Source organism: Wyeomyia smithii, chromosome 3, assembly GCF_029784165.1.
Source record: "Wyeomyia smithii strain HCP4-BCI-WySm-NY-G18 chromosome 3, ASM2978416v1, whole genome shotgun sequence".
Classification (NCBI taxonomy): domain Eukaryota; kingdom Metazoa; phylum Arthropoda; class Insecta; order Diptera; family Culicidae; genus Wyeomyia; species Wyeomyia smithii.
The window spans coordinates 174,331,466-174,347,798 of NC_073696.1; the positions used below are offsets into that span (position 1 = coordinate 174,331,466).

The window sequence follows — 16,333 nt, forward strand, 5'->3', positions numbered from 1 at the left end:
ACCTTTCTATTGTGTTGGCCGTGCGCATTAGGCCTCTGCCAGGCTAAACGCGGAAAGCGGCGCGAACCGATTCGCCTGGCCGTAGGTTAATGTACAGCCGTAAGTAGAGCTGTGTAAAAGTATTCTACTTCAACCTTGTGGTCGTGGCTTTGCACACAATCTATTTGTGATTTTTTCAATATAAATCGGTTGTTTTCAAAGATAGAGAAAAACGTTTTTTTACAAAGGCACTTAAAATTAATGGAGCTATAACATTGTAGAACAAATTTTTCTTCTATCTACAAAGATAAAACAGTTAGATACTTGATTGCATCGAAAATGTTGGTCACCATAATTTTTGATAATTTTTCAATGAGCGCTTTATCATATGTAACAACTTTGTAGAAGAAAGTTTTTCTCTAAAATGTTGCTATAGAGCTCTAGACCCAAATTTCCCCCTAAATTTGGTTTCTGGACCATTGTGCAGTGGTTACTAAATCGCTGTAATGATAGAACGTGATGAAAAGCAGACAACAATTTAATCCATAGACAGATATCGTTACCTACCTGATAAACAATATTAAACGATAAATTAAAACACGTGGGTGAATAATGGTATCAGATTTATTCATTGGCTTTCAGCAGTTGGTAACTTTGATCAAACATCTCATTCATACCAACACAAAATTTCACACATTTGTTATTCTAATCAAATTCTACCTATAATTATCTCACTTATAACAGTGACGAATTCTACTCAGACATACACGTAGGGCCCATATCCACAACTTCTAACTTCTAAAATACTATACATGCTATTGGCTACCATTGGCATGCTCTGGTAATTCTGATTAGTATACCGTTAGGTATTACGGAAGCATACTAGGAATAGACTACTGCAAATGAAATACGTAGATTAAATAGGATTAGTAATCAGTTCAGCAGCGTTTGATAGAGTACGAAATAATGATTTTATAGATGACTTATTATTTCTCAGAAGGATGTGAAGGAGTAGCGTTAACTTTCTGCAATACAGGCCTGAAACATACGGAAAAAGGAAAATTAGAGCCTGAAACAAAACAGAAAATTCAAACCACTTCCAATTAAGTCCATGAATTATCATTCAAAGCAAAAAAGATTCACAACTCATCGGTGATTCTATTAGATGAAATTTCGACGGTTTCTACCGAGCCCTTGACGTGTTGCTGTTCTTTGGTTTGGTTAGAGAAGTGACTCGGCACGAACGAAACCGTATCCGTATCGCTGAAAACCGAATTTTGGTTGTTGTGATCTTGCGTGGGTGCCGAAGGGTCGGGGCTTGTCAAAGTGATGCGCGATGTGGGTGTGTCGCTGTAGAGTAGCACGATGTTTTGTGTAGTGTTGTTGTTTTGTTGTGTTCAAAAATAAAAGCGACTGTATTGAAATCAGGATAATAATCATGGTGAGACGAATTTACCTATCTCTGGCCTGGAATTGTGAACTGACAGTCACACCACGTGGTTTGCGGAAGTCACACTCAACAGCAAATGCAGCGTCTCCAGGAGTCACTAAATCGGGGTCATGCTGCACGACAACAATATTGGAGTACACCTCACCCTCGTTGATGGTTTGACACTGATCCAAGTTAAACTTCATTTCCAACGATTTACCAGCTCGTTTTGGTTTTACGAAACACGGCTCAGTCTGTTTATAAAAACTGCCTCTCGTGTACATCACACCATCAAAGTCCTCCTCCGTCTTCAGTTCGATACGCATTGAATCGGCACCACAGCGAAGATTAACCTTTTGAAGTCCTCTAGTGGATGCATCAATTTTAAACTGCTCGCTCAGGTCCTGCTCAAAGAGGCTTTCTGCAAGTAAGATAAAGCTAGGGTTACCATTTGGTCGGGGTTCAAAATCAGGACAACTTTTTCCGGTACAAATTTGTAAAGAGGCTATAGTAGATACCTAAAGAATGCAGCACACGTAAACTGTTTAAAATTGGGACCTAAAGTTTTACACGGTTTTCTGTTTTTTTTTTATATCAGTTGAAAGAGCGCAATTTTCTGAGCAAAATGTGATTTTAAAAACAGGTTTATCGTTGTCCTTCGATTTTAAAATGAACAGTGGTGGGCACCGCTAACCGAAAATTTAGCGACGCTAATCGCTAAGTCGCTAACCGGAAAATTTAGCTCGATAATCGCTGAACGCTAAACGCTAAACCCACATTAGCGGAACTTTCGCTAATCGCTAATCGCTAACTTTTTAATATGTAAATAGACTTATCACTATATTTATCGCTCATGTTTTGTAAGATTTGGACCACTTTGATCTGTTTTGGTTAAACAAACGAAAACAATTACTTTTTAAAGCTATTTACAGTAAGAGGTTCACGAAACGGTATTCATATTTGATTTTGTAAAAACAAGAATAACAAAAGTTATTTAGCTTGTATTGAAAATAGATACTCTTAGGAATGTTTTCATGAAAATTCAATTATTATCTGAATCGAAAAAGTAGAACCAAAGTTCTCATAATTTCAAGCGCATTGCAATTTATCAAAGTTCTTGGTGAGCCAAAAATTCAATCTAGACCCCATCAGAAGAGCATAACAAGAAAATTACAAAATTCTATCAACACGAGATACAAATAACATAATTTGATACGATTTTGTATTTTCCCATATGCTTTTGATATCAAAATATAATCTGAATGAGTTTTAAAAACAAATCCTGAAACAAAGTTGTTTTGAGACAAATCTCACATTTTTTTCGTCTCTATCAAAACCTGTAGTTTATAACAATGGTTGTTATTATACTGTTCCATATGCTATCTCATTTTGTTAGAAAGCTGATACGTTAGTAACAAAACTTGATATAGGTTTGATATTAGTAGAATATTTATTGTTATAATTTCTGTTATTTTAACACCTAACGGGATCTAATTTGAAACACAGCCTGAAAGGTTTCTTGTATAACAAACTAACAGCTTCTGTTACATTTTTGTTTAGTCTTTCTGATCGGGGACCTTGTGCTTGTTCTTCAAAATGCTCCTGTGGCTTGTACGATAACTGGAACTCCATTCTAGTGTAAAAAAACTGACAAAAGTAACTTTCGCAGTAAAGTATGTTCATCTTTTGAAGTAATTTACGTACGCCATCAGCAATCCACAGTTTTTCTATATATTTCTATTGTCGCTTCTCCACAAAATTTAGCGAATTAGCGATTAGCGTTTCAAAGGCCAAAATTTTAGCGACGCTAACAGTTTCGCTAACCAGCTCAAAAATTAGCGAAATCGCTAAATCGCTAACTGAAACTTAGCGTCGCTAATTAGCGAATTAGCGAATTAGCGGAATGGTGCCCACCACTGAAAATGAAGAATAACAAACTGCTCAAAACACCTTAAATGACAGTTCTCCCATAAACCGTTCGTGTCCGTAACGTCATTTAAGACATTTAGAGCAATTTTTCATTCTTCATTTAAAAATCGAAGGAAAACGATGAATGTATTTTCAAAATCACGCTTTGCTCAGAGAACACGGCTTTTTCAAATGATACATATATAAAAACTGATATCCAGCTTTTTACGCGGCGGATACTAAAATGCAAAGTTCGTATTGACAACTCTGCTCATGTCAATATGAAGTCTTCACGTATTTTATCAATAAGGAAATAAATTTGGCAACAAAAATCGTTCGAAATGACTCCGTTTCGTTCCAGAGTCAAAGTAAAAATACTGAACAATCTTCAACATTTATAAACATCCGGCAACATTCAGAAAAAATCAGGACAAATGCTGAACTATTTAAAATAAATCAGGACGCTCCAAACAGGTCTCAAAATCAGGACATGTCCTGCTAAATCAGGACGGATGGTATTCCTAGATAAAGCAAAGTCTCGGTACTACATTCCAATTTTACGTACCATTTGAATTGATGATTGCAAATAACGATAACATTTTCACCAGCTTTCGTTCTGACAACGTGGAAAGTCGCTCTTATTATGCCAAGTGGCAAATGAGGTGATTGAATCTAGTGGATACAGTTCTATTCGACCGATCTCAGCTCAGCCTTTGCCAACATTATTGGTATGGACTATTAAAATTTATTCTAATCAAGTGTTCCTCGAGCTAGCCATTGAGGGCCTGTAATCTTCATCCTGTTCGTCAGCGTCTTGAATGCTTGTATATATGACCTATCGCTCAACCTTTAACAATATTATTGGTACATATATGGATTATTTCTTGTTGTTGTAGTCCCTCAAGTCATTCGCTTGTCGCCCAAAATCACGCACCCACAATAATTCCATAAATATATGCTTAGGTACCATCACAGATAACAGATATCCAAGCTAGAACAAAAAACTCCAAAAATCGCGTTTAAGATTTCAAATTCTTACTCGTTTGGAATGCTAACGACATCTTTCTGCGACTTACGACTTTAACCACTTCAGTGATGGCAGCGCTATATTATAGTCAAAGCTGCCAGAAGCATGAAAATTCTCACAGATTATAGAGTCGTTGTTGTTGCAACGATATAACACTGTTTTTGTAAGGTTTGTGTATATTTTTTTCATACAAACAACTTTATCGCAAACATAAACTGGGATTGAATAAAATTGTCGATTATGTACAAATTACGACTGCTCAAAATTTCTACATTAAAAACGACAACCGAGCAAAATCATTTCAAATCGCCTGGAAATACGCGAAAATTTAATCGACCATTTTTGATTTGAATGAAACTTTGCACACGTATTTGGCTTAGCAAACTGAGCATTTTTCACAGGTGGAGAGATTTTTTACACCCATGAGTTACATTCTAAAAGGGCGTATGCCTTTTGGCATAGGTTTTATTCGAAGCATTGTGGCCCAGAAACCGTTGATTGTATAGAAAAACTGTCTGAGAATGAGTTGTAGGGAATTAAAAATGCACCATAAAAAAATATACACTGTACAAAAAAAATTTTTAACAAAAAAAAATTAAAAATAAACATTAAATTTCAATTTAAAAAAAAAAGAGTTGAATTTTATTTTTATTTTTTTTTAAAGAAACTTGACGTTAATACGCAACTTTTAAAAAAAAAGTCCAGGATGGAGAAATGAAAAATAATTTTTTTATTGTAGATTAATTTTTTTATGAAAATTCTAATTCAAACATTTTTCAAAATATTTATATTCTGATGATTTTAAAAGATGTGGAGAGTCATTTTGAATCAAAAAGCTCTTGGTAGTAAACATTCGTAATTTTTTTATGACATAGATACTTTACAGAACTAGTTTCACCTTATATTTTATATACATCATAAGTAAATGATTCGTCATTTTTTGAAAACAGCTTCGTTTGTATTCTATTTTCTGAAATCGGAACAAAAGAGTAATACTTTTGTGTGGCAGCTATTATTATAGATTTTTTGGAAATATTGCTCCATTCTGTTACTCCTTGTTCATACAATTCTTTTGCGCTTGTAATGGGATGTTCATGTTCTTTAGTTAAACTTGAATTCCCTGCCATTCGTTTTAATATGCCACCAATTGCATCGCATGGGCCTTTACCATGAGAAGTCGCAAAAAATGCCACTCTGCATCGACGTTATATTTTGTTTCGAACTTGCAAAGACTTGCAAAGTTTTTTCTATTTTTAAATTGTGAGGCAGCTCCATCAGACATTAATATCGCTTTTTCCAACTCTATTGTTGTTCTCAAAAAACTCATTAATTTGGCAATGAACACCTGAACCGCAACAGTATCATGATGGAGTACTTCCGATATTATGATGAAGCTGATATTCTTAAGTGTTCCAGATTCTGAATAGTAAACAACGAAGGGATGAATGGTGACTTGACTATCATTCCAATAACTACACGAATCACAAATTGATAAAGACGTATTAAAATGAGCTTGACTGTTCAATATTTTCAATTTTGCAATAACGTTTTCGTTTAATTTGCGTAAGCTTGATGAGCACCGATGATCAGGAAAGGGTTTATAGCATTTGGGCTTGGTGTATTCCATTTTCACTTTATTCATCTTCACAAAATGCAAACTGTTACTAACACATCTAGTGCAATCGTATTTATAAACGAAAACAGATATTATAGGTAACCCAGTAGTTATTGGTTGCGTACTTTACAAACAGTTATTATTAATAAACAAGTAGGTAGTGTTGCACGACAAACATATTTTTTATAAAACATTCGGCAAGGGAGAACGTGTAGATAGGCTAAGGTTTAGCGCTTGAGTTATTTATCTAATCGTTTTGTTGTCAAAGAATGAATTGTATACTTTTGATCAAGTATTCCAATGAACGTATGGTTTTTGCTGGAGAACCATGGACATATTAAAAAAAGTGTATTTTCCGAAATATTAATAATTTATTGAGCTTAAATTTAAAATAACTCGAAAACCGATGCCTTTAGAATGTTTACCATCAAGAGCTTTTTGATTCAAAATGACTCTCTGCATCTTTTGAAATCATCAGAATACAAATATTTTGAAAAATGTTTGAATTAGAATTTTCATAAAAAAATTAAAAACAATATCGCACGCTAGCCTGGGGCTAATGCGGTCTCGATCAACTAGATTAGTTGAGAGAGTTCGTTATCGATATTGTTTTCGGCACATTTTGTATGTTGTAGGATAAGTACAACGATACACCGTGCCCCAGTGCTGAGTCGAAAAAATTTCCTGCTCGAAAAGTTCCTCGACCTGATCGGGAATCGAACCCGATATCACAACCGTGTGGGAGAGCTAGCCGACCGACATCGCTAACCACAGAACCACGGGGACCACCCATAAAAAAATTAATCTACCATAAAAAAATTATTTTTCATTTCTCCATCCTGGACTTTTTTTTAAAAAGTTGAGTATTAACGTCAAGTTTCTTTAAAAAAAAATTCAACTCTTTTTTTTAAATTGAAATTTAATGTTTATTTTTAATTTTTTTTGGTCAAAAAAATTTTTTTTTGTACAGTGTATATTTATTTATGGTGCGTTTTTAATTCCCTACAACTCATTCTCAGACAGTTTTTTCTATACAACCAACGGTTTCTGGGCTACAATGCTTCGAATAAAACCTATGCCAAAAGGCATACGCCCTTTTAGAATGTAACTCATGGGTGTAAAACATCTCTCCATCTGTGAAAAATGCTCAGTTTGCTAAGCCAAATACGTGTGCAAAGTTTCATTCAAATCAAAAATGGTCGATATTCGACCATAGGTCATTTCGCGCGATCCTGCTCAACTCTATCTTATTGCAATAATATCGATAAGAGCTGTAAAACTATCGATTTTATCGAATCACTGACCACTAAGTGTTCTTTCTTCAATGTCTAGTGCAATGAGGAAAAAAAAATTCAAACGAGTATTGTTAACTGGATTCATACCATGCTTGCAAAAAGAGAAATCACTTCTGAGTTGAGAGGTTCGTCTATTACGGTAAGGGCAACGAAAGGATGTCCGCAAGGAGGTGATCTTCCGCCACATGTGTGGTCTTTGGTGGTGGACGATCTTCTCAAAAGCTTAGAAGCAAAAGGTTTCGAAGTTGTGGGCTTTGCAGATGACATCTTGGTTTGCAGATGATCTTGGTAAGAGGAAAGCTCGACAACATAATTTCGGAAAGAATGCAGGAGGCACTGAAGTATACCCAGTCTTGGTGTATAAAGGAGGGTCTCAGCATTATTCCGACAAAAACTGTAATGGTACCTTTCACTAGAAAGAGGAAATTCAATCTAAAAACTTTCAAGCTTGGAGGAGTATAAATTCCATTCAGTGAACAGGTTAAATACTTAGGAGTTATCCTTGATGCCAAGCTAAACTGGAATGCACATCTTGACTATGCAATCAACAAGGCGGTCAGTGCATTATGGTTGTGCTCCAAAACCGTTGGGAGAAAGTGGGGCTTGAGACCGAAAATGGTGATGTGGATATTCGCATCTATTATACGTCCAAAACTGACCTACGCTGCGTTAGTGTGATGGCCAAAAACCAAAGAGTCCACCGCTAGGACGAAGCTAGATAAAATTCAACGACTTGCGTGCATTGTTATAACAGGAGCAATGAAAAGCACCCCATCAAAAGCTCTTGATGCAATTCTTCATCTGCTGCCATTGTACGAATACGTGCAACTCAAAGCAGAAAAGTGTGCCTTGAGGCTCAAAAGAACAAAAACTATCTTGTCAGGTGATCTTGTGGGTCACCTGACTATACTGAACTTTTTCAAACGAGGGCCAGTGATGAGTATGAATGGCACCTCAGGACAATCATGATATTCCCTACAAGGTATGCGAAACGTCGCGTACAGACTGGGAAGTCGGAGTTCCTGATGTCCGTCCCGGTTCAATGATATTTTTCACAGATGGCTCAAAAATAGGTACAAAACCTGGTGCAGAAATCTCCGGCCCTGTAATTAATGTTTGAGTGGCAATGGGACACTGGCCAGCAGTGTTTCAAGCAGAGATTTTCGCGTCATTTGCGACATCATTTAAAGAACATTGGCCGGGTTCAGGATGATATCTGTCGCTTTGTAATATGGAAAGCGAAACATCGGAACATCTGCTGTGCAGTTGTGGTGCATTATTTAAACGCAGATCAAGGTTCCTTGGCAGTGGCTGTTTACAGCCCAAAGAGATTTGGTCTTTGAATCCTGGAAAGGTGATTGGCTTCATAAACTATATTTTACCTGACTGGGAACGTGTCGATGCAGGTACCTGATCACTCAACAATAGTGGTCATTGTATTTTGCAAGGGGACACGTAAATCATATATATCGTATATCATTACTTGTATGAAATCGGAGGTAGCAAATTTGAAAAGGTTTAGATCTTACGCTACTGGACAATAAACAATAAACAAATATAAACAAATAAACGTATAGCAATTGACTGGGATATATTATAAAAGTTCACATCAATGGACAACGTAATTCTAATTCCCTAACAAAAAAAAGTGTTCTTAGCGCCACCATACTGCGTATTGCCACATGCTAAAAAACCGTTACGTCTTTTTTGTTATCTGTTATCTGTGGTATAATTAAGCAACACAGAGGTATATGTGCTTGGAAGCTTGCCGGTTTGATGTAGAATACAAAAAAAGACGAAATAACAGGAGGGTTGTGTGCAAAGCCACGACCGCAAGGTTGAAGTAGAATACTTTTACAAGTAAGATAACCCGGCTGCTTGCATTTCAGTCATTTTTTCTAGTAAATAAACGTTGACTAATCAGATCAATCGAATTTCGCGCTTCAACAAGGATTGATCATTTTTAACAATTCAGTAAGTTGCTTGTCAATTTTTAAATTGGTTGGGGCTTGACAATTCTTAAATTTTGAGATAACGAAAATTTTTCGGATGTCGTGCTCAGGACTGATGGAAAAGATAATTCAGTACGTTCTGAGACACGGAGATGAAGTAAAATTTATAACTTTTACAAATTTAAAAATGTAAATTAACTCATTAAAAAATATTGATCAAGTTTTTATTTCATCCTGAAAAAGACAATTTGTTGTTCAATTTAGTATCGGATAAGATGCCGATCAAATCTTTGCGTTATCACTGACAGTGCGAACAAAGTATTCCTTGTGATGAAGTAAACAGTGAAAAGCTGATATAACACACAAAACTAGACGGCTCACGTGTTGCCAAAATGAGTCAACTTTTCATTGAATGCATTTACTAGTGTCCACTATCGCACAGAGACTGCATTTCACTAAAGTGCCTCACTGCATCAACCGCTATCGATGCTGAATTCCGCTGCAACTAGTGCGCTCTTCATTGCTATGCCACAGCTCTGGCCGCTTTCCGCTATCGCTGGTATCCACTGCACTGCTACTGCTTCTGCTAAGGGAGGACGACTGCTGTTGTCGCTGTCTAGAACTATTATGAGCAGCTTCGACTGAAATAGGCTCTTATATAGGCCGAATAGCATATTTTAAATTGCAAGGTATATGATTCTGTCGACCGTACTTGGGAAGCAATCATATAACGACCAATCAGAGGTCGAATTTTTCGTTTTGTCAAGGCTTCACTATTTTTTAATAGTACAATAGTTTGAATAATAAAATTACAATTTTATTCATTTGTGAAGAATCTTAAAAAAAATTTCAATCTATTGCTGCAAGAACGAAGGAAATCCATCGAATACTAACTGATTTATTGGCATTTGAAATTGGACATATTTTTCACTTTTTTCGGTTTTAGATTTTCATTTCACATCCCTATGTAGCCGAACTTCCTGAGAGAAGTATTCTACTTCAAAAGAATAACCATGAGCTTATCTAATGCTGACTGATGATATACCCGAGAAACAGGGTCCTTCAACAGCTGTGTAAATTTTCAGATCGATCGGTGGAACTATATTTTTGCGCGCGATTTTCAAAGTTTCCATACGATTTTATATGGGAAAATCAAGTTTTCCAAAACTTATTCTCCATAGATGTCCAGTTGACTGCTAAAAATATATCGATACATGATATTTGTAGAAAATTTTCCTGGAAAAAACTCCTCTGAAAACCATAAGGCGCAACGATGTTTGTAGAAAAAGTTATTCACTCCAAACAGATTGAATGTCTGATGAACGGGTCAACATTGAATTTTTCCAGCGACACTCCTGCAGCATGCTGATTGGTGAACATATCGATTAGCAAGTTGGAGAGTACCAGCGAGCGACGGATGAGAAAAACCGCGCTAGATGTCACATGTTGGCTACGGCTGTAACCATAGGCGCCGATTTCATGCTTGCCTTTGTCAAGTGCAACGACAGGGAGGGGATCTTGATTATTTACCAATAAGTCCAATAGGTTTTAATGTGCTGTTGAACGGCAAGGAAGACAGACGTGTCGAAAGAAGCAGGATTGATATTGAGAATGATGGCCAAGCTGTGAATCCACCACCCATGAACGAGGTGAAGAAAGCAGTTAAACAACTGAAGAACTGCAAAACAGCAAACGGCATTTCCGAAGAGCTTTTCAAAGTCAAAAATGATTAGCTGCATGGGCGCAACTAAGGAAAATTTCTAGGGGGGGCTAGTTTTCATGTATGTAATTTAAAAAAGAAGGAAAAAGGAGTTTTAATATGCTTATTTAATAACGCCTAAAATTGTGTCGTAACAGCAGAAAAAATCACTTCGGGATAGAATCTCCGAAGATGTACTGAATATCTTAAACACAGCGTCAACGCCAACCTCTTTCAGCAACACTGATTTGATATTGAGGAGAGCCAGGTTTGGTAAATGGCTGGGCAGTGCTTTTTAACAGCACACCCGTACTAGCTGGAATAAAATAGACCCCAGTGTGGTTCAAGGCATAATGCCCTACCCTACCCTAATGCCCTGAGCAACCAAGGGAAAACCGGTGAACCGGTGGGAACTTGGTCGTATGCTGACAGGGAAGGGGTAGTTGTTCTCCTTAGAGAGCAGCTTGTCTGAACCCCACAGGCTAGGGGCGGCTCAAACAGCGACTGATCCGGACCGAACGGATAAACTATGAAATGCGGTGTCTCGCCAGCTACACCTATGGCGGCAGCCCCGTCGCGAGACTAGGCATCGCAGCCCTAGTAAGGCAGCATACTAAAATAAACATACTACGAAGAATCAAGAATTCAAAACGAACCGGAACAATAGGCAATGACCCAGCCGACGAAATAAGGACGACAATTAGAGGCTCGGTACATGTAACAGTAGATCGCTCAATACTCCGGATGTCGACTGGATTCCGCTGGATCAGCTAGAATCCCGCCACTTCGACATCGTTGCGCTCCAGGAGCTTTGCCTGAAAAGAGAGAAGGTACGGTGGATTTGTGACCGCAAGGCACAGTACCACCAAAGCGGTGGCACAACCAATGAGGTTGGTAGCGGTTTTATAGTGCTGGATGCAGAGTCGTGTGATGAAGTGGCAGGCAATCAGCGACAGGTTGTGTTTGTTGAGAATAAAAGGCTGGTTCTACAACTACACTATTCGCAATGTGCACTGCCCTCACGAAGGAAGACCTGATGCAGAAAAAGAAACGTTCTACGCACAGCTGGAGAAACTTTACGACAGCTGCTCGCGTAGAGACATCAAGATCGTCATTGGGGACATGAACGGAAGGAAAGCCCGCACAGCCTGTACACCGTGACGAACGACAACGGCCAGCTATGCACCAACTTCGCAGCTTCCCACGGGCTGGCAGTCCAAAGTCCCTTCTTTCCTCGACCAACGTACAGTAAAACAATTGACCACGTTCTCATCGACGGCCCGTTCTAAACAGACATTACATACGTACGCACCAATCACAGTGCTGATCGGACATGACTACTTCAATACAAAAAACTACAAAACCCTGATATAACCGGTAGTCCTCTACGGAAGTCTTCTTGGTGTTTTCGAACGGAAGGTGCTGTGGACTATCTATGGTGGAGTACAAACGGACGACGGATAACGGCGACAGCGCATGAACCATTAGCTAAAAGCGCTGCTTGGAGAGAACCCCATTGCGCACCTGGCGAAAGACAATAGGTTGCGGTGGGCCGGTCACGTCGTAAGGATGCCGGACGACAACCCTGTGAAATCACTTCTCTTCAGCAAACCCTACCGGCACCAGAAAGTAAGGGGCGCAGGAACTGGTGAAACACAGCCCAAAACCGAGTAAAATGGCGACAACTTCATGATACAGCACGAGTTACTACAGCTCTTGTCTGACTGGTAAGATGAGTAAGAGAGCTAGGCTTGAGAAACGATCTTGGGTGCAGAACTAGTTCTTAGCCAATGAATGACGACATCTCAATTTGTGTTGATTTTGATGCTCTGATAAGTAGTATGGAATGTATTTATATTGAATACAATCATTCTCTGGAAAATTCTAGGGAATGCTAAACACTTTCTAGAGGGGGCTGAAGCCCCCCTTGCCCCCCGTAGTTGCGCATATGATTAGCTATATCGTGATGTTTATCGGATCATGCTGAAAGTGTGGGCTGATGAAGAATTGCTCTTGGACTGGTTAGAAAGTCTCATATGCCCGATATACAAAAAAAAGTTACCACCTGGGCTATAGTGACTATCGGGGCATAACTCTTCCCAATACCGCGTACAAAATTCCATATGGTTCCATATCAGGCGTCAGGGTGACCGGTGAGATATCGAACGCTTTCGTGACATTGGATGGTTTGAAACAGGTTGACGGGGTGTCAAACTTATTGTTCAACATCGCATATGAAGGTGCTATACGGACGGCTGGCGTGCTGAGAAGCGGCACCATCATGACAAAGTCTCACATGATGCTAGATTTTGCGGACGATATCGATATCATTGTTATTAACCGTAAAGCGGTGGACGAGACCTTTGGACATCTCAAGAGGGAAGCTGCGAAAATTGGCTTGTCATAAACTCTGCCTATCGAAGGTTGGTGCAGCGGTGGTAATAAATAGGGAATCATTTGACGACAAATCGACAAATTATTTTACCTGGGTACATTGGTGACGAATGATAATAAGGTTAGCCGTAAGATAAAGAGGCGGATAGCGGCCTCAAAGAGGACCTCCTACGGATTGCGTAACCAGCTGAGTTCCCGCAGTCTGCAAACCCGTACAAAACTAGCACTCTATAAAACACTGCTTCTCCCGGTGTCCTTCTATGGTCATGAAGCATGGAAGTTGAAAGAAGCAATTCGGCGAGCTTTTGGTGTTTTTGAGCGTAAAATTTACGGTCAATCCTTGGTAGCATGAACCATGAAGTGTGCCAGGCATACAAGTTGGCAGATATAGTCATGCAGATAAAACACGGCGGTAGGCTACAAAGGGCTGAATGCCGATAAAGGCCGTCGGGATAAATCTGGCACTCGTTGGATGTGTGCTGTCGACGAGGATGCCCGCGTAATAGGTGTTAGAGGTGACTGGAGGATAGCAAGACCGAGTGATATGGCGACGTAGTTTTAATTCGGCACTGGCTCGATAATCAGCCTGTCGCCGCAAAAGTAAAAGTAAATACAAGTGGTTTTATGGGCAAATAGCGAAATATTTAAGTCTCAACTGAATAAACAATAAATCCTCATCTAATACAGTTGAAAAATAAAACATCTTCCACTCGCGGATCGAGATGAAAATACGTTACCCTTGCAACCGTTAAAGACAAACCAGATCGAACATTTACGAAACAGTCAAATGTAATAGATGTTCAAAAATCAAGAATAAACTGAAACGTTCGTAAAAATCAGTGAATATATTCTACTTTGGGAGTTTATTCGATACAAAAACAAACAATGAAAACCTACCATATGAAAACCGACTTTTCTAAAGAATCTACGTAAAGCACAACGAAGTACCGAAATCTGCATAAAAAGATCCCAAGAATTGCGAGAAAAGCTCCTTCAATACATTTTACTGTTTTACCTATTCAAACAATCACGATTACAACTATAACCCACTCAAACTAAACAAAGTTTTTCAGTAAAACAAAAAATATGGATCGAAATTTAATGCAACAGACAACCCCATCTATATACATCTTAGTGTTTTTAAAATATTATCTCCTCTTCTCTCCACTACTGCATTTCTCAATTTTACACTACCTCGCTTACAAAAATAACAAATACAATTATCATATGACGGCACAATAGAAATTGTTACTTTTTCTCATTAGTTAGCCACGAAAACATCATCCAATCGATCGAGCAGTGATGTTATTGTTTGTAATCGTAATATACCGAACCGGTTTCTTTACTATTATTTTTTGATGGAAATTTAACGTATTGATTTCAAGGCTTCGCAGTCATGTATATTTTGTTTTATTTGCAGATTCTCACAAGCGGGCACACAACATTTTATTTCATTTGATTGTAATTGTGAAATGAAACTCATGATAAACCTACTTGTAACCCTGGCACACTATCCCACAAAGCGTGAAGCACACAGATTCAATTATATTACACTCACTCGATCAACAATTATTACATTTTGTTTTGTTTCGGGCGAACACAATTATTGAATAACAACATAAGGTCGAGGTCAGATTTAGCTAGGGGTACACTTATTTGTAATAAATTGCATTTTGAATTTGAAGTGAATTGTGCTGTGTATTGAATACGAAGAGAAATAATATCTGAGATCATATCCCATCATTGAAGAAAAAATACAGATTTCAGTATTGCTTAATCGATGAATTGCTTCTTAGCACACATTTCTCCCAGTAGCGTGGAACTATCTGAGTTAACCGGTTCCACGAAACACTTTTTCACCAAAAATAAAATCACTGACTGTTATACACCACAACGATTTACCTTCTAATTTAACCTCCACTAAAAACACTGCAAAAATCATGCCAAAAAGCATAACTCGTTTCATCTTGGTTGATAATTGAACGAAAATCACTAGCGTTAATTTCAAATATTAAATATGCTACAGCACCGTTATTCTTTGAAGCCTATTCTACTGCACGTATCACGTCTTCACGAATCAAAAAGCTGTTGGCAACTGAACCAAGCTTGTCATGACAACTAAGCTATTATATGCAGCTCTACGAAAAGCACAGTTGGGGAAGCTTTTGAATTCGTGTGCCGGGTCTTTCCCCAGCCACAAGGAACAATCAGCCGGTAAACACTATTGGCGAAATGCTTAACGCGGTCTGCCTGTCAGCCCACAATCGTAGTGCTTTCACATACGAACAGAAAATAATTCTATCGCGCGCGTTCGTTGCGGCATGCGATGGAGAAGTGGAGCATTGGCCTACTGTGTGCGAATGGTGTGAAGGGACAATTTGGTGGGTGGTTTGCGGCAACTGCGGTTGTATGTGTACCCAATTTTTTCATGTTTTTTTTTTGATTTGTCATATGAAAAGCACCACAGTAGGTACCAACAACAAAGAAACAGGCGTGAAATTGGAATCAATAGCAAAGTAGCATAATTATAGTCACCGTATGCCATTACGGAAAACATCAATGGTAGTTGGTATTTGTTAGCCTGCCAGGAAAATAAAAATGCAATTTATTGGTTTTACCTTGTGCAGTTCCTGATGCGTGAGTTTTGCTCGACCAAATCACGCCATAACGAACGCCACAGTTAGTAAGTGTTGTGCAATAATGAAGGTCTGATTGGTATAAATAACCATAGCTAAATAACTCTTGCACACATTCCAAAATACAACAAAAATACAATGTTGGTTTAACATGTTAAATATTAAGTTAAAACATGGTTGTACGCGATGCGTAAAAAATACAATCATTTTTTCACTTTACTACCACGCGAAAGGTCCTGGGTCAGATAGATTTTTATTTATTTATTTATTTCTTTGGTCTATTCACCAACAGGCGAGCAAGTGTCCCAATGGTGTAACTTAAAGCTAACAATTCCCTCAGTGTTTATAAAAATGCATAGCAGACCGATTCAATGATTAAGCAATTTCGTATTTCTTTAG

At 38.2% G+C, this 16,333-nt stretch overlaps 1 protein-coding gene across 1 annotated transcript; it reads right to left on the bottom strand.

Annotated features, from left to right (window-relative positions):
* Positions 1–585: 585 nt before the first annotated feature.
* LOC129730828 (uncharacterized) lies at positions 586–15,455 on the bottom strand. Its single transcript, XM_055690410.1, has 3 exons — positions 15,201–15,455; positions 1,436–1,829; positions 586–1,329 (listed from the first exon to the last, which is right to left on the bottom strand). Exons 1-3 carry the CDS (start codon positions 15,262–15,264, stop codon positions 1,119–1,121), a joined length of 669 nt encoding a protein of 222 aa, XP_055546385.1. The 5' UTR covers positions 15,265–15,455; the 3' UTR covers positions 586–1,118.
* Between the last annotated feature and the right edge of the window lie 878 nt (positions 15,456–16,333).

What these genes read in the sequence shown, in the direction of transcription:
- LOC129730828 (XM_055690410.1), bottom strand. Translation starts at nt 15,264, where the DNA reads ATGAAACGAGTTATGCTTTTTGGCATGATTTTTGCAGTGTTTTTAGTG. An exon ending in AGTGGAGGTTAAATTAGAAG is followed by an intron (nt 1,830 to 15,200) that starts GTAAATCGTTGT and finishes TCTTACTTGCAG; the next exon opens with AAAGCCTCTTTGAGCAGGAC. An exon ending in CAATTCCAGGCCAGAGATAG is followed by an intron (nt 1,330 to 1,435) that starts GTAAATTCGTCT and finishes GCTACTCTACAG; the next exon opens with CGACACACCCACATCGCGCA.